The sequence below is a fragment of the Natrix helvetica genome, assembly GCF_964273705.1.
Source record: "Natrix helvetica genome assembly, chromosome: 3".
Classification (NCBI taxonomy): domain Eukaryota; kingdom Metazoa; phylum Chordata; class Lepidosauria; order Squamata; family Natricidae; genus Natrix; species Natrix helvetica.
The window spans coordinates 75,728,232-75,753,980 of record NC_138549.1 but is presented as its reverse complement, the minus strand read 5'-3'; the positions used below and the strand labels follow the sequence as shown (position 1 = coordinate 75,753,980).

General features: G+C 40.1%; 2 protein-coding genes across 4 annotated transcripts in view; one reads left to right on the top strand and one right to left on the bottom strand.

The window, feature by feature from the left end:
- The window catches only part of LOC309388775 (complement factor H-like), a 499,219-nt gene that overhangs the window by 244,627 nt on the left and 228,843 nt on the right, over positions 1-25,749 (top strand). The window lies entirely within an intron of this gene.
- CFH (complement factor H) overlaps positions 13,388-25,749 on the bottom strand; it is a 73,719-nt gene continuing 61,357 nt past the window's right edge. For all 3 annotated transcript variants that reach the window (XM_081946384.1, XM_081946385.1, XM_081946386.1), the window contains 4 exons: positions 25,390-25,563; positions 22,238-22,420; positions 21,155-21,350; positions 13,388-13,817 (listed from right to left, as the gene is read on the bottom strand). In XM_081946384.1, coding sequence (XP_081802510.1) covers positions 13,808-13,817; positions 21,155-21,350; positions 22,238-22,420; positions 25,390-25,563 — 563 coding nt within the window. In that variant the 3' untranslated portion in view covers positions 13,388-13,807. The remainder of the gene's footprint in view (positions 13,818-21,154; positions 21,351-22,237; positions 22,421-25,389; positions 25,564-25,749) is intronic.

The following is a 25,749-nucleotide window of genomic DNA, read 5'->3' as shown; positions in this document are numbered from 1 at the left end:
TGCACCAAGTGGAAGATCCAACAGGTTCCTAACAAACCTAGCAGACAACTTTGTTTTCCAAAAAGTAGAGAAGGAAACAAGGGGATCAGCCATATTGGACTTAATTCTCACTAACAGAGAGGAAATGATAGAAGGTGTTGAAGCCATAGGAACCCTGGGGGCAAGTGACCATGCAATATTGGAATTCAACATTATGCAAACACAAGTAGTAGAACAAAGTCAAACTAGAGTCTTAGACTTTAAGAAAGCTAATTTCAATAAACTTAGAGAGAGCTTGGGAAAAATTCCATGGATGAGAATCCTCGAAGGGAAAACAACTCAAGAAGCTTGGGAAATTTTGAAAAATGAGATTACAAAAGCCCAGTCTAGCACAATACCAATGAAGAAGAAAAATAACAGCTCCCAAAAGAAACCAGCATGGCTGCATAAAGAACTATCTGACAAACTGAAAGACAAAAAAAAGTAAGTATAAAAAGTGGAAGGAAGGGGACATAACTAAGGCAGAATATCAGCAAACATCCCGAGCCTGTAAAGATGAAGTGAGGAAAGCTAAGGCTCACAATGAAGAAAGGCTTGCCACAAAAGTAAAAATTAACAAAAAAAGCTTCTTCCAACATGTTAAAAACAAGAAAAAAAGTTAAGGAAACAATTGGTCCATTGCTAGGAGAAAGTGGCAAGAAGGTGACAAGCAACAAGGAGAAAGCAGAACTATTTAACTCATGTTTTGCATCTGTCTTTACACAAAGTGATAAAACAGTCCAACCTATCAAAAGCAGCACCACAAAAATCAGATTAGGAACACAAATTGAAATAGGGAAGAAAATCGTAAGTGAGCACCTGTCTACCCTAGACGAGTTCAAATCACCAGGACCGGATGGATTACACCCCAGGGTTCTGAAGGAACTAGCAGACGAGATCTCAGAACCACTGAATTATATCTTCCAGAGATCCTGGAACACCGGGGAACTACCAGAGGACTGGAAAAGAGCTGATGTGGTTCCCATTTTCAAAAAAGGGAAAAAATTAGATCCAGGAAACTACAGACCTATCAGCGTAACCTCAATACCAGGAAAGATTCTGGAAAAAATAATCAAGCAACGAATTTGCGAACACCTAGAAGCAAACAAAGTAATAGCCAAAAGCCAACATGGATTTGTCAAAAACAGATCATGCCAGACTAATCTTATTGCATTCTTTGATAATGTGACAAAATTAGTGGACCAGAGGAATGCTGTTGATATAGTTTACTTGGACTTCAGTAAGGCTTTTGATAAGGTAGACCATAACCTACTACTAGATAAAGTAGAAGAATGTGGGTTAGACAGCATCACCACCAGATGGATTCGCAACTGGCTGACCAACCGCACTCAACGTGTAGTTCTCAATGGAACTGCATCTACATGGAGGGAAGTATGCAGTGGAGTACCCCAAGGCTCTGTTTTAGGCCCAGTTCTCTTCAACATCTTCATCAATGATTTGGATGAGGGAATAAATGGGGAACTCATCAAATTTGCAGATGATACCAAGCTGGCAGGGATAGCCAACACTCCAGAAGACAGGCTTAAGATACAGAAGGATCTTGACAAACTTGAACATTGGGCACTATCTAATAAAATGAAATTCAATGGTGAAAAGAGTAAGGTTCTACATTTAGGCAACAAAAATGGAATGCACAGGTACAGTATAGGTGATACCTTGCTCAGTAGTAGTAACTGTGAAAGGGATCTTGGAGTCCTAGTGGACAACCATTTAAATATGAGCCAGCAGTGTGCAGCAGCTGCCAAAAAAGCCAACACAGTTCTAGGCTGCATCAATAGAGGGATAGAATCAAGATCACGTGAAGTGTTAATACCACTTTATAATGCCTTGGTAAGGCCACACTTGGAATGCTGCATTCAGTTCTGGTCGCCACGATGTAAAAAAGATGTGGAGACTCTAGAAAGAGTGCAGAGAAGAGCAACAAAGATGATTAGGGGACTGGAGACTAAAACATATGAAGAACGGTTGCAGGAACTGGGTATGTTTAGCTTAAGAGAAAGAAGGACTAGGGGAGACATGATAGCATTGTTCCAATATCTCAGAGGTTGCCACAAAGAAGAGGAAGTCAAACTATTCTCCAAAGCACCTGAGGGTAGAACAAGAAGCAATGGGTGGAAACTAATCAAGGAGAGAAGCAACTTAGAACTGAGGAGAAATTTCCTGACAGTGAGAACAATTAATCAGTGGAACAGCTTGCCTCCAGAAGTTGTGAATGCCCCAACACTGGAAGTCTTTAAGAAGATGTTGGATAGCTATTTGTCTGAAACGGTCTAGGGTTTCCTGCCTAGGCAGGGGGTTGGACTAGAAGACCTCCAAGGTCCCTTCCAACTCTACTATTGTATTGTATTGTAAAATTAACTGAACTAATAAGCACTGTAAAACATTCATTACATGTAATATAAGGTATCCCATTTCCAATCTTAGAATAAATGAAAAAAATAGATTGAGCAGGAAAACCCTCTGAAATGAATTGGGCAACATAGTTTATCAATCATTAAATAAAATTTTATTGATTTCAAGGAGCACCAGACCCATCCTAAAAATTACTTGCTTTCTCTTGGAAACTTAGGGTTCACACTGATTGAATTTGTTGAACCAAGGACAATAGAAGCAAGAAAATAGCCCACTGAAGTTAAATAACAGTTTCCACTCATTTAGGACAGAGTCCTAAATTCTAGTTCTAGTCTTCAGCTTTGGAATCACAGTACCTCTCTCCCATGCTCTGAATGGAAGGAATTTCATTTACAAATATTATTGTACAATGGAGCTTGCATTTGAAATTGCAATGAGGAGGAGGAGGAGGAAGAGGAGGAAGAGGAAGAGGAGGAGGAAGAGGAGGAGGAGGAAAGAAGAAGTTTAAGATTTAGATTTTCAGTAGTTTTAGACAAAAGATTTTGGATGCGTCATAATGAAGCAGAGCCAAATATGGTAAGATATTTTCTCACATTAGATCTTTTTCTGATTTTATTATATCTTCCCATGAGGAACACAGAGCACACTAATCATCCTTAACTCATTCATTCATTGAATTATTCATTATTTGTTGATAGAATAACTAACTTCTATCTTTGGGTGACCATGGGTTGGGAACCATACCAACTCACTCAGAAATATCGAAATAATATTTATTAGCTTGAAAGATTCTAGGGTTGTGTAATAGAAAAATATTTAAGAAGCCAATTTGCCCCAAATCACTAGGATTTTTCTTAAATGCTTAATGCTTAAATCTATAGGGAGCAAACATGCTTTTGAAACCCAGAAAATTTGGTTAGACCGTCAACCATATGATTGAATCATAAGGGATGTAAATTTAGGAAAGGATATGGACGTTTTAAAAGACGTCCCTCATCTGGAACCTTTGGAATGGTGGGCTTCTGCAGAGGCGTCCCTCTCCGGGGCTGTAATTGTGTGGGGTGTGTGCACGCCTATGTTTTCCACGGCGTGGGGCTATAGCCGGAAGACGAGGAATGCAAGGGGGACCACGGGCCTTGTCTTTCTGAAGAGGACCTGTCCCCAAAGAGGGCAGATGTGCTGGCATCAGTCTTGGGATGTTCAGTGGAGTCCCCCCAGGGAAAAGCGCCCTGCCAGGTACTTTTAACCATATATTTTGGTCCTAAGAATGCAAAATGCTGCAAAAACCCATAAATGCAGGCCAGTATTTGACTGTTTCAAATGTGATTGGAACACTCAACAAGGTGACCACAGTATGTGTGTCTGTGTGTGTCTCTGTGTATGTGTGAGAGTGAGTGAGAGACAGAGAGACAGAAAGAGAAAGAAAGAAATAAAGAAAAAAAAGAAAGTGGGAGAGAGAGATGAAAGAAAGAAAAGAAAGAAAGAAAGAAAGAAAGAAAGAAAGAAAGAAAGAAAGAAAAAAAAGTAAGAGAATTTATGACCACAATTGAGCCCAAAATTTTGGTTGCTAAGCAAGAGTGTTGTTAAGCGAGTTTCCCCACATTTTCCAAGTTGCCCATGCCCACCCAGTCACATGATTGCTGAGCCACTTGCACAAAACAGGCCACACCTACAAAATAGGTTCTAAAAATTTTTGAACCCCACCACTGGTATAGGGCATCCACCCCATTGTAACATACCAAGTGGACAGAAACAATTGGAGTCAGATAGGCAAACCCTCAGGTAGGAAGGAAAGTTGGCAAGGGGGAATAATTTGTCAGAGTGATGTGATATCATTTAGAATGTTAGCCATTATTGTTAGCATTTTAGCATGGCATCCATGCCTCCTTTTGCAATCATGTTTTTCCTTTGAACCAAAATTTTGATGAAACAATAGGGCTGTATTCTGAAGTCCCAAGGCTTCTTTATGGTCAGTAGGCTTGGAAATGCTGAAGAGAGAATGCCCATGGACTCAGAACCCTACACATTAAACGACACAGAGATCTAAAACATAAATTCATATCGCATGATATTCTTGCAGTTACTATCAGATAGCCTGCATTCACAGAAGCAGCAAATAGAGTTTGAAGAGACTATCAAATTTAAGAAAGAGTCATGGCAACTAAAATTTCTAAGGCAGACTCAATGCTGTTACAGCTATAATAAGCACGTGGTGGTAATAGCAACCCCTGGCTCTACCTGAGCAATAACATTGACACCAAGCAGGAGCCAGAATTTCAAATAATGATTCTGGAGGCTTTCAAGAAGACAAAATAAGAGTGCATTGCCATATAACAGTATCATGTACAAGCCCCATTCAATCACAGTGATAGCTGAACAATGCCCCCTTTACTGCAGCCAAAGTGACTTTCCAGTTTGAATAGATGAATTCATTATCTACATTCCATGAATTTTATAAATGTGCAAACAAAAGTCAGAATATTTTTGACTAGGAAAGCAGAATAGAAAATTATTAATTGCGAGCCTAGGGAAGTTTTTTTGTTTTGTTCTGTGCCTTTGAGTCAGTGTTGATTCCGGTCAACTGCCCGTACTAATCTCTGAAGATTTTTAGCAAGATTTTAGGAAATGGTTTCAACATCAGTCTCCAGTCCTTGATGAAATTATAGGATTATTGAATGATTATTCCCCATTGTTATTGCATTTGGACTAGTATTAGCAACTCATCTGGAGATACAAGTTTCTGATGAAAATTAAGGAGGCTTTCATAGAAAAGAGTCAGATTGGAATATTGCCACACTCCATGCAGATAGTGAAAAACCCTATTCTCCATTCCCTTTATTTTTGTAGTACAGGAGCACAACTTTTGTTTAGAGCCACATTTGTCCTTTGAATGACAGGGTGACTTTCTGAATGGTAGCAAAGCAGGGCATGATTTTAAAATAGGGTGTTCAGGGGATGGGTGGAGAGAGTTTTGGAGGACCAAAATTTAAATCAATCAAATCGTATTGAATTCAGCATAATGAAAAGGCTAGATGGAAGGATTCAGGGGAACAATTCCAATTGAATATGTATAGTGTTCTGTCCGCCCCCCCCCCCCCCCGCGTATACCAAAACTCTGGCACAAAGTCTTTGCAAAGGGGTCTTTATTACATACGGTTTCAACCTTGGCAGCAATCCAGCCTGCCAAGGTCCAGATAACGATTTGGGAGCAATACAGGCACAGGGTAAACTCTGGCAGCAATCCAGGTACACAGCACTCTTTGGCAGCACTCCTGCTTGCCAAGATACGACACCGATCTAAGAGGTTCTCCAACTTCAATGATCAGTTGATTCCTGCAAAGGGCGTGTCCACAAGTAGCCCCTTTATAGTCTGGAGAGGAGTCTAATTATCAGCAAATGAGAGCAATTACCTCCTGTAACTGCTCAATTGCTCCTTACGCAGAGTAGCACGCCGGTAACGAGCATCTAATAACTCACTGCTGATGTCTGACTCACTGTCCCGTGACTCCTCCCCACTGCTCCAAGTCATTGCATCAGGAGCCCCCTTCCTTTGGCTTTCACCACTGCTCCATGCCTCAGGCGCCTCCTGGTGGCCAACCAGCTTCTCTGCGCCCTGCTCAGAGTCAGAACCCTGTCCAGGGTCCTCCACATCCTCCAGAGCCAACTCATAAGGACCCTCACTGTCGGAGTCTGGTGGCAGCTCCAATGGCTCCTGCTGGGCCACAACAGTATAGTATATTCAAGAGTAACAAATTTAATGAATTAAATTAAATTGGACAGATTTTGCATATTATCTATCAGTATTTATAAATAAATGACTCTTTGTTGCATTGAGTTCCATTGAGTTCATGTGAATCTCTAAAAAATCTTCCATTTCTGATGTTTATGTACCGTATTTATTCGAGTATAACGCGCACATGTGTATAACGCACACCCCCTAATTTTCGATTAAAAATCGGTATAAAATTTTGTTTTATACAAAAAAAGTTGTTGAACACGTGCGGCCATGATAAAAATCATTTATTGACAATGTAAACTGGTATAAACACAATACCGAAATAAAATTACCGGTAACAATATTTATTTAAAATGCTTCAAAGTCAGACTCATCATCAGATACACCAAAGAGTTGTTCCCATTCTTCTTGAGTTAATTTTTCATCAGTGTCCCAGTTGGCGGGAACATCTCCAGTTTCTCCAGTTTCTCCAGTTTCTTCGCTTTCTTCTGAGTCTGAATTCCACAGCAGGTCGTCTTCTGTGCCGTCCATTTTATTACTGATGCCTGTCTTCAAAAAACTCTTGATGATCATTTCTTTTGGTATGTCTTCCCATGATGTTTTAACCCAGGATGTCACGAGAGATAGGCCAGGTTTCTTGAGGTTTCCTTTTGCAGTCAATTCTTTGTCGTCGGATTTCATCCAGGTAATCCACTTTTCCCTGACTCTGTCTTTGAAGGGTTTGTTTAAAACAACATCTAGTGGCTGAAGAATAGAGGTTAGTCCACCTGGAATCACAGCTTGAAATGTTTTTAGACTTTTAAATTTGTCCTTCACAGTGTCTGTCAGGTGTGAGCGGAACTGGTCCCATACAAGCATGGATTTCTTCAGTAGTGCGCCTGGTCTAGTACTCCAAACTTTATTTAACCATAAAATGATGCCCTTTTCATCCATCCATCCTTTAGGATGACAATGGATCACGACACCTGGTGGAAATTTAACTCCTTTTGGAATAGTCTTTCTTTTAAAAATCACCATTGGTTTAAGTTTAAAACCATCTGCCATACAGGATAACACAACGGTAAAATGAGTTTTCTCATGGCCTGTGGTTCTAATCTGGACTGTGTGCTTCCCTTTGCTGTCAATTGTCCTGTTGCCTGGTAGGTCAAAACACATGGGGGTCTCATTCATATTGCCTATCTGTGAAAGTTCAAAATTAATCTGCTTGCGTTTGTTGATTATAAAGGTATGGAATGAAGCGATCTTCTCTTCTAAATCATTAGGCAGCTTCTGTGCTATCTTTGTTCTCTGGCGTATTGCAAGTCCATGCCTTTTCATAAACTTTTGTGTCCATCCATTAGAGGCTTTGAAGTTTGAATCTTTGCAAAACTTTTGGGCTTGAAGTCTAATGTGGAGTGATGTGACAATGTACCCACTACTTCTTTGGTCAATGATCCATTCATAAAGTTCCTTCTCCATGTCTGGGTACATGGCTTGTCTCCCTTGTTGTGCTTTTTTTGTTTTATTCATATCTTTCAGGACAACTTTCTGTTTTCTCCATTCTCTAACATTTGTCTCTGGTACAGTGAATTCTCAGCTAGCTGCTCAATTTCCATGAATTTCAGCATGATCAACAACTTTGAGCTTGAATGAAGCATCATATGCAGAACGCTTTCTCTTGATACCCTGAGTTGCCATCTAACGGGCAATGCTTACTATCTAACGTGTGAGGGAGGCGAGGAAATGAAATCTCACCCCCAGTTCGGGCCGCCCACTGTACGCGACGAGGGGACGTTTTTTTTTCCTTTGCCCTTCGCTGGGGCTGCCAGCGAGGCGAAGAAATCAAGAGGGGACATTTTTTTTTCCTTTGCCTTTCGCTGGGGCTGCCAGCGAGGCGAAGAAATGAAGAGGGGACGTTTTTTTTCCTTTGCCTTTCGCTGGGGCTGCCAGCGAGGCGAAGAAATCAAGAGGGGACATTTTTTTTACTTTGCCTTTCGCTGGGGCTGCCAGCGAGGCGAAGAAATCAAGAGGGGATGTTTTGTTTCCTTTGCCTTTCGCTGGGGCTGCCAGCGAGGCGAAGAAATCAAGAGGGGATGTTTTGTTTCCTTTGCCTTTCGCTGGGGCTGCCAGCGAGGCAAAGAAATGAAGAGGGGACGTTTTGTTTCCTTTGCCTTTCGCTGGGGCTGCAAGTGAGGCGAAGAAATGAAGAGGGGACGAGGGGATGTTTTTTTTTTCTTTGCCCTTCGCTGCGGCTGCAAGCGAGGCGAAGAAATGAAGCGGCAACGAGGGGACGTTTTTTTTTTCCACCACCCCAGCCCAGCCCTCATTTATAACGTGCACCCACACTTTGATTCCTTTTTTTGGTACAAAATTTTGCGCGTTATACTCGAATAAATACGGTACCATTTAATCATTTTGTTTGGTTCAGATCCTTTATCAGATTGAGTTAAATTGAATAGATTGATTGATTGTCGCGCAAATGTATCATATCTTTGGTGTTTCTTTGGGAACATCCTGGTCATTAAATCCCAGAGTTGATTTGATCACACAATATCCTCAAGAATATTGCTACATTATACATGTTTTATTATTTAATATTCTAATATTAAAATGATTGTTGAAATGCATATTCAGTTCTTTAGATATTTTTCACATTTAAAGGTGTTTCTTTCTAGTGCAAGAAAACACAGAAATTCCCACAAATATTAGATCAGTTGGAGTGGAAGATATTTTAATGTTGTGATGCATGACTGTTCTTATTATCATATATAGTTTTGTGAAGCATTTTTTTCTTGACACTAAACTTTGCAATGTTCACCAAAACTCTGGTATGAACCTCTGTTCATACTGAACAGTGCATACTATTTTTGCAAGCCTACTTCATCCAACCTGGAAGGAGGAAGCACATTTATTCATCCTTATTGCATTGGAAAACCACACATACTCTTCTAATTTCTCATGCTATTATCGAAGATATTTAAAGAGATACAGAAAGAAGCAGATAATGCTAGGAATGTGCGATAGCCAGAGAATAGTATGAAGAATGGGCAGATATTTCTGAAAGTTGAATTCCTCCTCAGATCCAGCTTCTTCTACAAGTCTCTTTGGATATGAAAGACATGAAAATATGGTAACAATTAAGGAGTTCCTGGCAAGAATTTCCATTACATGTGAGAAGCAAAAAAGTAGAAACCCCAAGGTTTTTTTTACCCTTTGTCAATAATTACTGGTAAATTCCACAGTAATCCACATCTGATGACAGTTTTTCCATCTTACACTTTAAAGTTAATACTTGTTCTGGTTATGTTCTTGACATTTAATGTTTAATGTTTATTGATGATTATTCTCCACTCCCAGTAATTGAATTGGTCAGGTCCAAATTAGCTATTGTTAGCTCTATTTTTGTTTTGGACTTAATTGCAGTCATTCAGCATTTTATTTAGGGACACACAGAAATTAGGAATGAGCAACATTGAGAGAAAGGGGAGGTGCTTTTTCTATTTTTTTTTCTTTTCCCATTGAATTTTTTCTTTCTTTTCCTATTGAACTGGAGGTGGTTTGGACTGGAAGGCTGGGTTGGCTTTTCTAATATAGGTATATAGAAATAATGTGAGGGAGGGAAAGAAATCGAAATATCATGGGTGACATGACATGCAAATACTTGCTAATTATGTATTAATTTCATTTGCACAATACCTGCATAACACATGTGATATAATTGTTCTGGCCTAGGCTTCCCGATACAGTAAAAGAACACGCTTAGTCCAAAAAAACCTCTTTTTATTTCAAAGGCTGTGAATTATGTTTTCATTCACAGCCTGTAATGAGTCCCAAATAGTTATAATGAGTCCTACAGTAGGCTGCCAAAGTCCTTTGGGATAAGGCTGATAAGCACCCACCTTTATCTTTCTTGAAACTCTGCCATAGACTTAATTGGCAATTAGTTTGGCATGGCCACATGGAGCAAAGAGAAGGTAAACTGACCAGCATGAACCAAATTGCTTCCTGCAAAGGCTCATGTGCCTTTGCTCCTCCTTTATGTTCTGTGGGAGGGGCCAATCACCTCCAAGCCTTACTCCCAAAACACCCCTTCTGTCTTAACTGTTCTTGTCTTCTGGCAGCTCTACGCATGTGCGCACTGGGAACAGAGGGAGCCTGTTCCTCTGCCTCGCTGCTGTCCAACCCTGGAAGCTCCGGAGGCAGCACATAACTGCCAGATAGCCCTGGCCCCCTCTCGGCCTCTGATGCAGAGTCCTCATCCGAGCCTTCCCCAGACTCCAGGATTGGCCTGTGTTCCTCCCCAATCTCCTCACTGTCTGACTCTGCTGCCAGCTCCATAGGACGTTGGCGGACCACAACAATAATTGTGGATTGTGCTGGATGTCTTTATTAATGATCTAGTAATTTTCATTAACTCTGACCAAGTAGCTAATGGCTAACTAGGACAAAGGGGTATAAACAAGCCCATGCTAAAAGTGCTGGGTGAGAGAATCACTGTTTTCACTAAAGAAAAGATGAGCTCTTTCTTAGTTCAGAATGTTTGTGATTCAAAATGTGACATGCATTCTCTCAAAAAATTACTTACTGACAATGAAGGAGCCTTCTTTAGCAATTGTAAAATCACTCAGCCAGCTAATCAGCAGAGGAAAAAGCAGCATTCTGATATGGAGTGTTAAAAATCTTGTACCCCTTGCAAGATTTGACAATATTCTGACCTTCTGGATATTGTTTGGAGAGCATTAAATACTCCCTCCCTAGAATTTCTAAAGGTAAATAGAAATATACAAAGTCTTTCTGATAAAATTGGCTAATGATTAACTACATCTATACAGACTGAACACAGATGCAGTTTTGTTTATATAATGCACCTTTCATATATATTGATCTATAGGTCACCTCTGTTGACTTGGGTTGTGATGTGTTCGTGTCGCAATCAAGTACCTTATTCTCTGAGCATTTTGTGAATCCTATTAAATAGTAAATATGTGGGCATTGGTTCCCTGAGATGGCTCCCTCTATTAACCTTTGCTTCCACTCTCCCCATTTTACAGGGAGGGGAATTTACCAGTCAGCTTCCTTCCCCTCATATGGTAAGGCCCCTTCAGGTGGTATCAGGGGAACAGCCCCTCTTTCAACTATAGCTTTGAGTGTTTTCCAGGTACATTTATTCTTCTGTCGTTTATACATCTCTGAAGTGGGAATGTAACCTTTTCTTTTACCTAGACATTCCTGCATTCAGGAGCTCCAGAAAGTTTTGGGCTTGGGCTTTGGTTATCTTTCTTGCTGTCATGGTCTTCTTACATGGACCCATTTGCATGGTGGTAACATTTGCCACCATTATGCCTTGAGCAGACCCCTCTGCTAAAAGAGGTACTCAGAAGGAAGGAGGAGCTTTGTTTAATAATTGCAGTCCAATGCCTTCCTGCAGGAGTTCAATATTTGGTCATCAGTTTTATATGTACATACATCCCTGTTCGCAGCCTCCTTCCTCCTTTCTTCTTCCCCTTCTATTTATTTCTCTTCTCAGCTAGAACCCCACATACTCCCATACCACATTTCTGGATTCCAATCATGCGAGCCAAGCTTTTGCAATTACAGGTAATCCTTGACTTATGACCATTCATTCAGCAACCATTCAAATGGCACTCAATAAGGAGGCTTCCAATGTTCCATGAATTTACAGCATCCTTGTCGTCATATGATTGAGATTTGCTATATAGAGGGAAAGTGAAAGATAAGCAGACTTGTAAAATACTGCTACTATGGTCTATCTCCCGAAAATCTACAGTAGTTCTATTCTTCCCACGGAGCTGTTTTTTGATCTGGTGTACCTCATTGGATAGAAATCTCTTGTAACCTTTACAGCATCTCATTGTCAGTCATTTGTTCTGCAATATTGTCAGTTAGTAGATGTCTTGTTTCTGGTCCATTTTTTTCTTCTTCTCCATCTCTTGCAGAGCAGAGAGATTGACTAAACAAGTTATTCTTTTCTGAGCTGTTTTTCTCCCCAGTGTAGCACTTCCCCCAAAAGTGCTAACTACAAATTAACTAGCTCGGTTTTGTCATCTTAGTTGATTGGAAGTTTTCATCTGGCACTGTTACTGATGCCTTCATCAGGTTTTAGTTAAAGGCTTTCCTTTGCCTCTGAAGTGATTCATGAGTTGCACTAGGCAAAGAGTGCATGCCTTTCAATGTATGCTCCCCTTCATGGGCCTGCTTACTCTCTTGTAATCCTTTCCCCTCAAATGAATGCAACTATAAACATTCTCTTCTTGAGAATTATCCCAACATCAGAGTGAATGTTCCAAAGGGTGGGGGAGCAGTATTAAAGACCACAAGATCTGCCATGTTATCTGGTTTCCTTGTGAGTCAAGTACCAGAAAACTTTTGCTTCGTTTGGGCTCACTAGGCATAGGGGGCCATATCCATCTGATGCTATAAAGCACGGATCAATCTTCGTCATGTCATGTGATGTATCAGGATGTATTGGGATGTTTTTTGCCTTGCAGAGCTGGGGTGGGTGTGGCCTGCATGTGACGCATCCCGCCTACTGAAGTTAAATCTTAAGCATGTTTGTAGTCATTTTTCACTTAGCAACTATTTCTTGTGACAACTGAATTGCTGGCTCCAGTTGTGGCTGCTAAATGAGGACAAGTGTATTCCATCAGTTGCATCAGCGGCTGACCTAATCTAGCAAATCAATTAATGTTTAGAAAAGGCCATTGAGATAATATCTTCCGTATAAGTTTCTACCAAACAGCTCTATCACATTCAAGGAGGACACATCAAATTCCCTTCACTTTGTTCATTAAAGGAAGCATAGCCTTGTTCTATGGTCATCAAAAACAAGAAGGGATTTGGTAATCCAAAAAGGTGCTACAAGATTTGTTTTGATGGCTTCACTTTGTATAGAACAATGAATCAGACTGAATTTATACCATGGCAAATTCTAGCCCATTCTGTGTTAAATTACAGCTTTAGTAAGGGTGTAGTTTGGGAAGGCCTGGGCCAATTTCTAAACTTTATCTTAATCTTTAATTGCTTATTATTATATAATTTCAAACTGTAAAAACAAACAAACAAAAGAAAGCAAAATAAAACAAAAACAATTATAGAAATCCATATGGGTGAACCTCCATCAGATTCTGAACATCAAAGTACCTTTGGCTATTTCCAGAACAACAGAAGGAGCACCAAGATTCTTCCTGGATCTTTGATTAGACTGTGAACTGAAGCATTAAATGTATCTTTACAAATTATACTACAAATTGTTTTGCGGTAAAAATGATTAAGGTATTTTTTTTATTTTTTTTTAAAGAACTTGACACCTCTATATGAAAAAACATCAATTTCAATTATTGTCATTGCTTTAAGATGCTGATTCATAATTCAGAGTAATGAAATGTTTACAACTAAAATATATATAGAAAACATCTACATTCCTCAAGATGCATTTTTTAAAAATATATTTATAATGTTACATTATAATATGTGTTCTGCCTTAAAGATGTTGTATAAACTTGTTTTTAAACGTTATCATTTCCCCAATAATTTGAGTTGGTAAAATCTGTCTTTAACCAAGTAGGCTTTTAGGTTTGGGTCCACCATTTATATTTGTATACAATCCAGCTTCATGTGGTCATTTTAAAAAGAATGATTTTCAGACATTCATCTTCTGGTTCTAATGGTGCTGTTATATATTTAATTAGATCTGTAAAATAAAATGTGAACAGTAAGTAAGAAATAAATTTGCATCTTTACATTTTAGGTAATTATTTTTAAAACTCATTCATCTGATCTGCAGTAGAAAGCAGCCTGCAATAATTTTAAGACATCAAACTGTATGGGCATGAGGATTCTGAAAGTCAGTATCACCATTTTTAAATCAAATGGTTAAAACTACTCAAATGACTCAAGACCATTTTATCACTGAGCAATTTCTATCTTTTTAAAGATGACTTTTGACCCAATGACATGTAAACAACTTTAATAATTTATTAGCCATTCTTGATATTTTGGGATATAAGCTCTGGTAGTCAGAATGAACTCAAAACACCAACATTTTAAATATAGGAATGGGGAATTAGATGTAACCAAACTTAAATTCATCCTCACAGGGGATACACTTGAGGGAAAATGGAACACAAATGCAGTGAATAAACAAACTCATAGCATACTCAGTAAACACAGACAATAGAAGAATACCTGGGAACTATAGCACACAATGTCAAGAAAGCCTCCATTTTTTATTAACTAAGAAGATTTTCAATAAAATGTCCACTATAGAAATATTTCATATTTATATGTAAATTTCAGCAAAATTTGTTTTTAATACAATAGTAGAGTTGGAAGGGACCTTGGAGGTCTTCTAGTCCAACCCCCTGCCTAGGCAGGAAACCCTTCCAGTGTTGGGGCATTCACAACTTCTGGAGGCAAGCTGTTCCACTGATTAATTGTACTAACTGTCAGGAAATTTCTCCTCAGTTCTAAGTTGCTTCTCTCCTTGATTAGTTTCCACCCATTGCTTCTTGTTCTACCCTCAGGTGCCTTGGAGAATAGTTTGACTCCCTCTTCTTTGTGGAAACCCCTGAGATATTGGAACAATGCTATCATGTCTCCCCTAGTCCTTCTTTCTCTTAAGCTAAACATACCCAGTTCCTGCAACCGTTCTTCATATGTTTTAGTCTCCAGTCCCCTAATCATCTTTGTTGCTCTTCTCTGCACTCTTTCTAGAGTCTCTAAATCAGGGGTGTCCAAACCTTTTGCAAGGAGGGCCAGATTTGGTGAGATGAAAATGTGTGGGGCCGATCATTCAGCCTGACATTCTTTGAACCCTTAACATTAAATGCGAATTGACTACCGTATTTTTCGGAGTATAAGACGCACCAAGATTTTGGAGAGGCAAATTAAAAAAAAAGTTTTTGCACTCTCCCCAAAACGGCCCATTTTTCGTGAAAACGGGCCTTTTTTTTTAAAGGGCATGAATAGCTCATAAGAGGCTTCTAGAGTGCTCCTGGGGGCTGCGGGGGGCAAAGTTGAGCAAAAAACGGCCCGTTTTTTGCTCATCTATGTTATGCCCTCCACAGCCCTCAGGAGCACTCTGAAAACCTCCTAAAGGCTATGCATAGCCATTTTGGTGAAGGGGGCAGAGAGGAGGCAAAAAATGCTGTATTCAGTGTATAAGATGCACCCAGATTTTTAGCCTCTTTTTTGAGGGGGAAAAGATGCATCTTTATACTCTGAAAAATACGGTATTTTATGAAAGACTAAACAAATAACTCCGGTGGGGAGAAGAGGCTGCGGGCCGCTTGCAATTTGAAAAAGGGCCGCATTTGGCCCCCGGACCGCACTTTGGACATGCCTGCTCTAAATGGTATCACTAATACCATTCGTATTCATTGCAATTTCAAATGCAAACCCCATCATATAATAAATTTCCTGTGATACCAATGAAATTCCTTCCATTTAGAGCAGTGGGAAAGAAGTTCTATGGGGAGTAGGGTTAATACTTAAAAACAAAGAGTCATGGGACAAGGAGGCACAAACATCACCCATCGTTTCATCTCTTCTAATCTGATGCTGAATCCCGTCAGATTCCAAAACTGAAGACCAGGAGATCCCTCTGACCTGAGAATGAAATGACTGGAAAGCCTAATTTAACTTCAATGGGCTATTTTCATTGATTTCACATTGCTCAGTGCAACAAATTTAATCAGTTTGCACCCTAAAGCTTTCAACAGAAAGCAAGTAAATTCTTAGGTTGGATCTAGTAGTCTCTTGAAGTCAATAGAATCTCATTTAGTGATGGATAATCAATCAATCTGGTCCAATTCATTTCAGAGAGTCTTCTTGTTCAATTTATTTTTCCATTTATTTTAAACTTAGAAATATTTTGTGGGATATGTCATTTCACATGTAATATATAATATATGATTACACAGCCATGGTGGCACAGTGGTTAGAATGCAGTATTGCAGGCAAACTCTGTATTTCCTCTTCCAGGAGTTTGATCCTGATAAGCTCAAGGCTGATTTAGCCTTCCATCCTTCCAAGGTTGGTAAAATAAAGACTTACTGTGTGTCCCCGAAAATACGACATGTCCTAATAATAAGGCTATGCCACATGTTTCTGGAGGAAAAAATATAAGCCCTCCCCTGCAAATAAGCCCCCTAGACAACCCTCCACCTCTGACCTGGCAGAGCACTGCTCACCAACCTAGCGGTGTCCCAAAGGTGCCAAGCCGCAGGAACGAGGGGGGAGGCAAAAGTGAATGTGTTGCTTGGCGCCTTCGGGATACCATTAAGTTGGTGAGGAGCACTGTGCCCAGCTGAAGGGGGGGTTGTCGGGCGGCTGCTCTCTTGTGAGCAGGCTCCCAAAGAGTCGGGCACAGCCTCATGGGCGAATGGCTGTGTTGCGCTGTTTCAGCAGCGCAACACAACAACTATGAAGCGACCACGCTCACGAGCAGCCACCCAGAAAACCTCTTTCCAGCTGGGCACAGCACCATTCACTGACCCGGCTCCCGGAGCTTGGCTCCTTCAAAATGCCAGTGAATGGCACTCTGCACGGCTAGAGAGGGGGGTTGCATGAGCAGCTTTCCAGCAACCCCAAAACAATAAACTCTCCCCTCATAATAAGGCCCAAGCCATATTTTGTGAGTGAAAAGAAAATAAGACCCTGTCTTTTTTTCGGGGAAACACGGTAGATTGTTGGGGGCAACATTCTGACTCTGTAAACTGTTTAGCGGACTGTAAAACACTATGAAGTGGTCTATAAGTCTAAGAGCTTTTGCTATTACTATAATCAGCAGTTACTAATTTAGGTTAATTTTATATTTTGTTCTGGCCTTGCAGCTTCTGATAGATATTTATAAATATGCATATAAACACATGAGTGAGTAAATTGCATATGGAAGTTCAAAGGATAGGAGAATATTTCAATATCCATGCAAATGAAATAAAGTAAAATGTATGGGTGTTCATTTGGAACCGTTAATTTTGATGCAACTAAATCTGTTGACTGAGGCCAATGAAATCAGTGAAAGTAGCCGACTGGTTTTAAAGAAGAGTTTCTACTCATTTCAGCTCCAGCACTGAGAAATATCCTGGTCTTAGGAAGATGTATGTTAAAATTAAATATGTATATTGAAATGGAATTATAAATACCATCAGCATAAAATGGACCTTGCTCAGAGGCTGAAATACACCAAGTAAATGAGATGAAGAGTGTGAAGTAGAGGAGAGAGGTAAGGGAAGAAAAGAGGGATACGAGAGAGGGCAGAGAGGAGGAGGAGAGAAAGAAGGAGTGAAAAGGGAAGAGAGGAGAAGGCGAGAAGAAGGGGAAGTAGAGAAAGAAGGACAACAGAGGGAAGAAAGGAGGTAGGGAGGAGGAGGAGAGGGGGGAAGAAAGTGATAGATAGGGTACAAATATAGTGTATGGAGAGCAGAAAAGCTAATAATCATTTTTGGGAGTTGACGGTAAGATGAATTGATATAAACATTTAACAATATAATACGATGTTGGTTATGTAATTGTATACATGTGGTTCAGGGATGGGTTCCTGCCGGTTCTAACCAGTTTGGTTGAAGAGGTTCCACAAATCTACCGTGCCGTTTATAACCAGTTGGAACACTTGGCTTGCTCCCCAGGCCCGACACGATCTCCTTTCATTCTCCATCTACCTCATTCACTCGTTTGGGCAGCAGAGAACAAAAGGAGATTGCATAGCCGAGGGCAAAGGAGTCTGCAGCCTCCTTCATTCAAACGTTCAGGCATTTGGGGGGGCTTTCTCGCACGCCTTCTTTCATTCTCCAAAGGCATGTGAGAAAGCCCCCCTCCATTGCCCGAACCTGTCCTGGAACTGCGCCGCGAAGTAAGGGAAGCAGTTCTTGGGAGAGATCTCCAGTCCCCCTCCAGAGAGCTCATGCCAAAAGAGAGGAGGCGGGCTGGTTTGAATGTGGGGGAGTGGGCAGTTTAGTGGCCCGCCTTCTTTGCTAGTTCAGGCTGGTGGAGAAAGGAGGCATGCAATAGTCGAGGGCAAAGGTGCTCCCCTTCACCCTTGGAGGCAGGGGTGCTTTATCACAAGCCTTTCTTTCTCTGCCTGCCCAAATTAGTGAAGGAGGTGCTGGCCCCAAACCGCCCACTCCTCCACATTCAAACCAGCCTGCCACCTTTTGTCTCCCGGCATGGGCTCTCTGGAGGGGGAGGTTCTTTCCAAAGACTGGCTTCTTTCTGGCATGGCTGCGATGGCAAGAAGCAGCTGCCAGCGAAGGCAAGAGTCCCGTCACCGCGCTGGATTCAGCAAACCAGGTGGCTGTCAGAGAGAAGACGACAGTGCGTGTCTGTGGGCTTGTGCAACAGCTGAATCCTTGCCTCCTCTTATTTGGCTGATGCACAAGCCCATGTGGCATGCACTGCCCTCTTTTCCCTTGACAGCTGCCTGGTTAAAAAGAATGATGAGGCTCCTCTGGTCTGGAGCCATCCATGAGTGGAGGGTCCCCCTCGCATTCCTCATCTTCCCACATGGACTCCGGACCAGCGGAGCCTCGTCCTTCTTTTTAACCAGGTGGCTGTCAAGGGAAAAGAAGGCAGTGCACGCCACGTGGCTTTTGCATCAGCCAAATAAGAGGAGGCAAGGATTCGGCTCTGCACAAGCCCAAGGGCACGCGCCCTCTTCTCTCTGACAGCTGCCTGGTTAAAAAGAAGGACAAGGCTCTGCTGGTCCAGAACCATCCATGGGGGGAGGGGTCCCCCTCGCGTTCCTCATCTTCCCGGATGGGGAAGGAAAAGCGTGAGCAGGCAGGCATGGCCTGGCTTCCAAGTAGGAAAACGAGCACCTAGACCCGGCAACTCTATAGGAGAGAGGTTGCTAAAAGCAGCCAAAAAAAGTTTCGTCCATTTTCGTGCCTTCAGGTGGAACAGAGCACAGAGCCAGGATGCCATGCAGGTCCCACTTCTCTCCACACAAAGGCACAAAAAACAGAATATAAAATGAGGAACCCAGGGTGGTGTGGAGCCACTATGCGTGACTGCAGGACACAAACACCCACCACACGTGCAATTCGGTGTCAAGTCCCATACCTGGGAGTGGAGGTGGTGAAGGAGAGGCATGGAGAGGTCCAGCGGCAAAATCCACAAGAAGCAGCGGCAAGCTCATGGGTTTTCTCCTGGATTCCTCTCTGTCCTGCCTCCTCTGATCCCCCAAGATTCTTTCCCCAGTGTGTGATGCTCTCCCCTGGATTCCCCTCTGTCCTGCCTCCTCCGACCTCCCAAAGTTCTTCCCCCAGCGTACGATAGCTTTCTCCTGGATTCCCCTCTGTCCTGCCTCCTCCAATCTCCCAAAGTTCTTTCCTCAGAGTGCGATAGCTTTCTCCTGGATTCCCCTTTGTCCTGCCTCCTCAGATCTCCCAAAATCCTTTCCCCAACATGCAATAGCTTTCTCCTGGATTCCCCTCTGTCCTGCCTCCTCAGATCTCCCAAAATCCTTTCCCCAGCATGCAATAGCTTTCTCCTGGATTTCTCTCTGTCCTGCCTTCTCCGATCTCCCTAATGTTGGCCCATAATCATCAAGTTGTCTATTTTGGGGAGTTTTTCCTCTCTCTTTCCCCCGTCCTTTCATAGGAGTCCCAAAAACCTTTGCCACATGCCTTGGGGGTGATGGTTATGTGACTGAGTGTGCATGAGTGATGTAATACCAGCCCAGTCACATGACCGCCAAGCCACGCCCACAAAATAGGCCACACTCACAGAATAGTTTCTAAAAAATTTTGAAACCCACCACTGATGTGGTTATTTGTTATAAAAATGAAAAAGTAAAAAAGTTTACAACATTTTTTAAAAGAAATCTCCTTTTCTTCATCTTGGAATCTGTCAGGATTGATCAATAGACCAGAAGAGATGAAATGCTGGCAGATTCAGCATTCCAGTCCCATTCCTCATTGTTTTTAATTATTACCCCCATCCCCATAGTCCCCCCCCCAAAAAAAACTCTAAATTGAAATAATTTTATTTATGTCACAGGAATCTTAAACAGAGTTGGGAGGGACCTTGGTGGTCTCCTAGCCCAACCACTTCCTCAAGCAGAAAACCTTATACCATTTCAGAAAAAATGGTTATCCAGTCTCTTCTGGATAATGGTTATCCAGTCTCTTCAACACTTCCAGTGTTGAAGCATTCAGAACTTCTAGAGGCAAGTTGTTCCACTGATTAATTGTTCTAACTGTAATGAAATTTCTCCTTAGATATAAGTTTCTTCCCTCCTTGATTCGCTTCCATCCTTTGCTTCTTCTCCTGCCTTCAGGTGCTTTGGAGAATAACTTGACTCCCTCTTCTATGTGGCAACCCCTGAGATATTGGAACTCTGCTATTATGTCACCCCTAGTCCTTCTTTTCATTAAACTGGACATATACAGTTCCATCACCCCTTCTTTATATATTTTAGCCTCCAGTCCCCAAGTCATCTTTATTGCTCTTCTCTGCACTCTTTCTAGAGTCTCCAAGTCTTTTTTACATCATGACAACCAAAACTGGATTGTAAAGTGGTATTAACACTTCACATTGATCTTGATTCTATCCCTCTGTTTATACAGCCTAGAACTGTATTGACTTTTTTGGCAGCTGCAGCACACTGCTGGCTCATATTTAAGTAATTCTCCATTAGGACTCTAAGATCCCAAGTTACTACTATTGAGTCAGGTACCACCTAAAGTATCACTACACATTTTGTTTTTCTTGCCTAAATAAGGAACCTTACTTTTTTCACCATTGAATTTCATTTTGTTATATGAAACAAAGTCTATAAGTCTGTCTATTAATGCTCAATGTTCAAATCAAGTCTGTTAAGAAATGTTCTCATTTAGAAGAAATGCAGAAGACAACGTTACCTTAGAAACCATTACATCCACACATTTAGCTGCCAGACCTAGGTCTTTTAAATATTTCAAGTGATTTTTCTAATGCACAGATAGAGATATATAGTATATAGATATAAACAAGGAAAAGAAATGTTAACATTAGTGAATTAAAGTATTTTTCTGAAAATATACATACCGGATGCAATACGGATAGTTAAATTTCCCTTGAACACAATTAACTCTTAACGGTCCACTAGATGGATGTAGTTCATAGCCTCTTAAACATGCAAATTCCGCTACATTTCCATCTGTAGAATATAGTTTATCCCCATTGGTCCACCTTAGGCTTATATTATGTTGTTTCATATCTTCTTCACTTGCTGTACAAGCAACTGCAAAAGGACACAGATCACATGAAACATAGAAAGTTTGACACTGAAGAATTCCTTGGATAAAGAGATTAATGTTTAGGTTGGAAATTCTACGTTGCGATAGGCTCAAATGATTACAGATCTACAGTATATAAATGGATGTCCCCCTTTTGTTATTTTGACTAATTATCAGTCATGAACTAAACCTCATTTAAGCAAGACAATGTTACATGTGTAAAAGGAAAAAGAAAACATTTCAGTCCCCTTCTTCCAAATTTAATAATTTTACTTCCTTAGTGATTCAACTAATACTATTATTCAAAAAGAACCTAGTGGATTGTTAGGAAACATGGCTTTCTGTAAATTTTGTTCAAGGAATGATTGATTGATTGATTGATTGATTGATGACAATGGCATGACGGTGATGATGGAGGGCCCTGTGTTCTCATCTGTGATATAGTAAGAAAAAGAAAATTTACCTATTGAACTCACGTAAACTAAAATCTGACTTTTTTCAATCATGCCACTGACTAAAAAGATGACTGTTATTAAATATAGCTTAGGACAGCAGAATTTCACCAAGAAGGTTTCACAAAATGAGGGCAACATTTACAAATAGCAAAAGATCTTGTACAATTCTCCATTAAGAAGCAGTTTCTCCCTGAAAAAGTTACTTTATCTTGGTTCATAATACTATGACTTCCAATTCAATTACAAGGCAGTAAAATATCTTCTGGCACTAACATACTGACATACTCCCTTTTTGGGAGAGGGGGCAGTCTAAAAATCTAAGAAATAAATAAATAAATAAATAACACCTCTCATGTCATGAAATTTATTCCATTCTCAAAATACAATATTTCTCTATAAAGAATATATCTATAAAGAATTGGAGATATTACTTATACCTCTACATGTTGGTGTTTCTGACCAATGACCATGTTGACAAGTCACTCTTCGAGAACCTTGCATTGTGTAGTAATTTTGGCACTGATAAAGTACACTTTCAGAATGTAAATAGAATAACTTGGGTGTGTCCACAATATCTCCATTCTCCACAGGAGGTGGGCGTCCACATCTTCCTCCAGTAACTATAATAGACACAGAATCTATTGAGCAACACACCTCATGATGACAAATATGTCAGTGGAGACACATAAATGCACATTTTAAACATATTCATAAGAAACTATATTTTAAAATTATACTATTTCTTATTTTTAAAAAGCAATAATATCATACAGCTTGATTCATTGATAGACGGGAAATGATTACTAATGTTGTCCTTGTGTTGTCTTTCAAATTTAGATAATATAGTGCCATTACTTTCTTAATACCTATAGTCAGATCTGTATTTAAATGAATAACAATTGTTTTGGAATAAACAGCATCTCCCCACAAGGAGTTCTTATTTTTATCACCCATTTTCCATTAATAATTGTTCAAACTCTGCACTAATAAATTGTGTAGTTGTATGTAGATGTTCTGCATGTAAGTATTGAATTGATTGGATGACTTGCAGCACAATAAAAGCAAGAATAGAAAAAAACATTTTAAAATAATGAATATCAAAATTAATAGATTGACTAAAACTAGGAACGAGTACATAAGCATCACAGGGGTGGAATTTTCTTTTTCAGTCCACCAGTCACTTCCAGGGTAAAGAATTCCATCATGGCCCCAAGCCAGTTGGCTAAGCCAGGCTTTGAGGCAAATCCAGAAGGCCTAGAGAGTGAGGGCATATCTCACATCCCTCAGCAAGATTTTCCAGATTGCGGAGGCATGGCAGAGAAAGTTCATTCACTAGATCCTGCTAGCAAAGTTCCTTGACTGAGGAGGTCTACAGCATGTTCCTTTTGCCAGAGTGAATGGAGTGGGCCAATCCCATTGGGGTGAAATAGTCCCGTGTGCCATGAAGGGCTTTATAAATGATAACCAACATGTTAAATTGAATCCGGAAGCAAACCATCAACTAGTGCAACTCATATAACAGCAATGTTACATGCGCCATTGAACAAGCATTGTGAGTCTACGAGAACCCACAAGTTGTACACAGGATCTGTCTGGGGCAGTGCAACCTCATCCAGAACTGAAGATTTTAAATTCCCAGATCCCAAGCTCCAAGAAGCCATAGCAACATAGTCTTACCAGGGTTCAAGCCTGTTGTCCCCTATTCAAACAGTGACAACATCTAAGGAAGGAACAGACTAATGTCTCCTTAAAGGGTCCCAGGGATGCCCCCTTCTGCAGTGATGCATTGATCACCACCTGGAGGTCAACATCATGGAGGTGTTCACCAGCCAGGAGGGATTTAATAGGCAGGCACTTGCACTGACAGCCTTGAGGACCCTGTCTCCTTCCTCAGATCTAACAGAATCAAACTGTTCCCAGATACCTGGGTAAGCCTGGGCATCTCAAATAGACCTGATCTATGTTTGGTCTCCTACTGAGAATAGATAAAAGCAACTTTTCCCATCAGGTATTTCGCAAAATTCTCCGGATGGCCCTGAAGATAATCGCCCATGTCATCCTTCCCATTATAAAATTATAATGCAAGTAATAGGAATAGGTTGAAGGATGGAATTGAAAGGTATGGACCAGAATGCTACTGATGTTAGTAAGTCACAAAAACGCAGTAAATGATGAAAAATTGTAGGGGTGGGCAAATTTTATGCTACATTAGGAGAAGTTTAAAAATGTGCTTTCAATAATAAGTGGTTACAGTATACGATGAGCCTTGTTACCCTGGAGGAAAATAAGTGAATTATGATATAGTGGAAAAATTGTGCAGCTTATTATATACATGGATATTTCAACTCAAATTGGAAGAATGTGCTATTGCTCCCATGGAAAAGGAAAGATAGTAAGGGTGAGTGAAAAGCTACAGGGAGGTTAGTTTATTAATTGTTCCTATGAATGTATATGTGGGAGAAGTGTGTAATCTTACAAAATGTGACAGTGAGCAAAATTGGGGAAGTGCAGCAGGATTTTATGCTGGGCAGGGATATACAATTAATATTATTGTCCTCGATCTGGACAATAATTACGACATTCTTAATTTCCTAAAATTAAGAAATGTTTGGATGTGAGAAATAAATTCTATTGTATGTTTGTTGATTTAGGGAGTTTATGATAAAAGGAACAGGCTTGAAATTATGGAATATTTTGTGGAGAGTTGAAAATTGGTTGCTGAACATGATAATAAAGGTATTAGAGAGATATAAAGCAAGCATAACTATCAAGGGGACACTTAACTAAGCAAGAAGTTAGACACACCCACTGTTGCATAATTATTATATATTCCTTTATCAAAGTATAATGAACGCTTATAAGAAGGCCTGCATTGGTTGGGGACATGAATGTGAACATAATTTCATTTATGGGTGAAGTCACAATGTTGGTTGAGAATGTAAATGATTTGAATGAATGTTAGACATGTGAATGGTGCAATGAGGAGTAATGTAGGAAACCCTCAAATGGTTAAATTTGAAAGGGAAAAAGGAATACAAATTATTAAGAAATGGAAAAAATTAAGCAAATAGGTAAATCTACATATCTTGGTAGAATGATGACTATAGGCGTGAAAACAGATGGAGAAGTTAACATAAATAATATATGCAATACATATATTAACATAAATAATATATAAATATTAACATAAATAATATATGCAATACATATGATATTTTAAAAATAATAACCAGTTTTATGTTCTATGACATCATAGGATAGAGAAGGAGAAGCTAATTGTGAAATAGAAATCCATGTTTGTGCTCCAAAAGAGACATACTCTTCCAAATAATATTTTTAAAAATTAGCTATAAAATGAATTGAATAGATTTATATCAGCAGAAATTCAAAATTTTGCAGAAGAGGAGCAATGTTAATGAAAATATATTCTACTTTCACAGGGACATTAAATTTTACAATTCTAGCTATAAAATATTGAAAAAGCCTGACAGAACTTTTTCAAAATAATATGAAAGAGCCGGTGAAGTAAAAGCAAATTCATTTCCAATTCTAACTTCAGTTCTACGTAGTGAAGATCTGTACATAATACCTGTACAACGTGGTATTTCTGCCCAACCTTCCTTCGAACATGTAATGAAAGAATTTCCAAGAACAACATAACCGGTATTGCATCGATACTGAACCTTCTCCCCAGGGAAATACTTTGCCTTTCTTACACCAGTAATCCGACCATGTTCAATTTCAGGGGGAGAACATCTTACATCTAAAATGGAAATAAAATGTGGTCCCATTCAAATAAAATGCACTTTTCCTAAAGCAAACGTCTGAAAACATACTCCCACTTTTGAAACCAAAACTCTCAACAAACATCATATAGCACAGAAAATACAAGGAGGCTGCTTCCCTTTGAGGCGAGGAGAGTGTGAAGCTACAGACAGAGGAAGCTCCT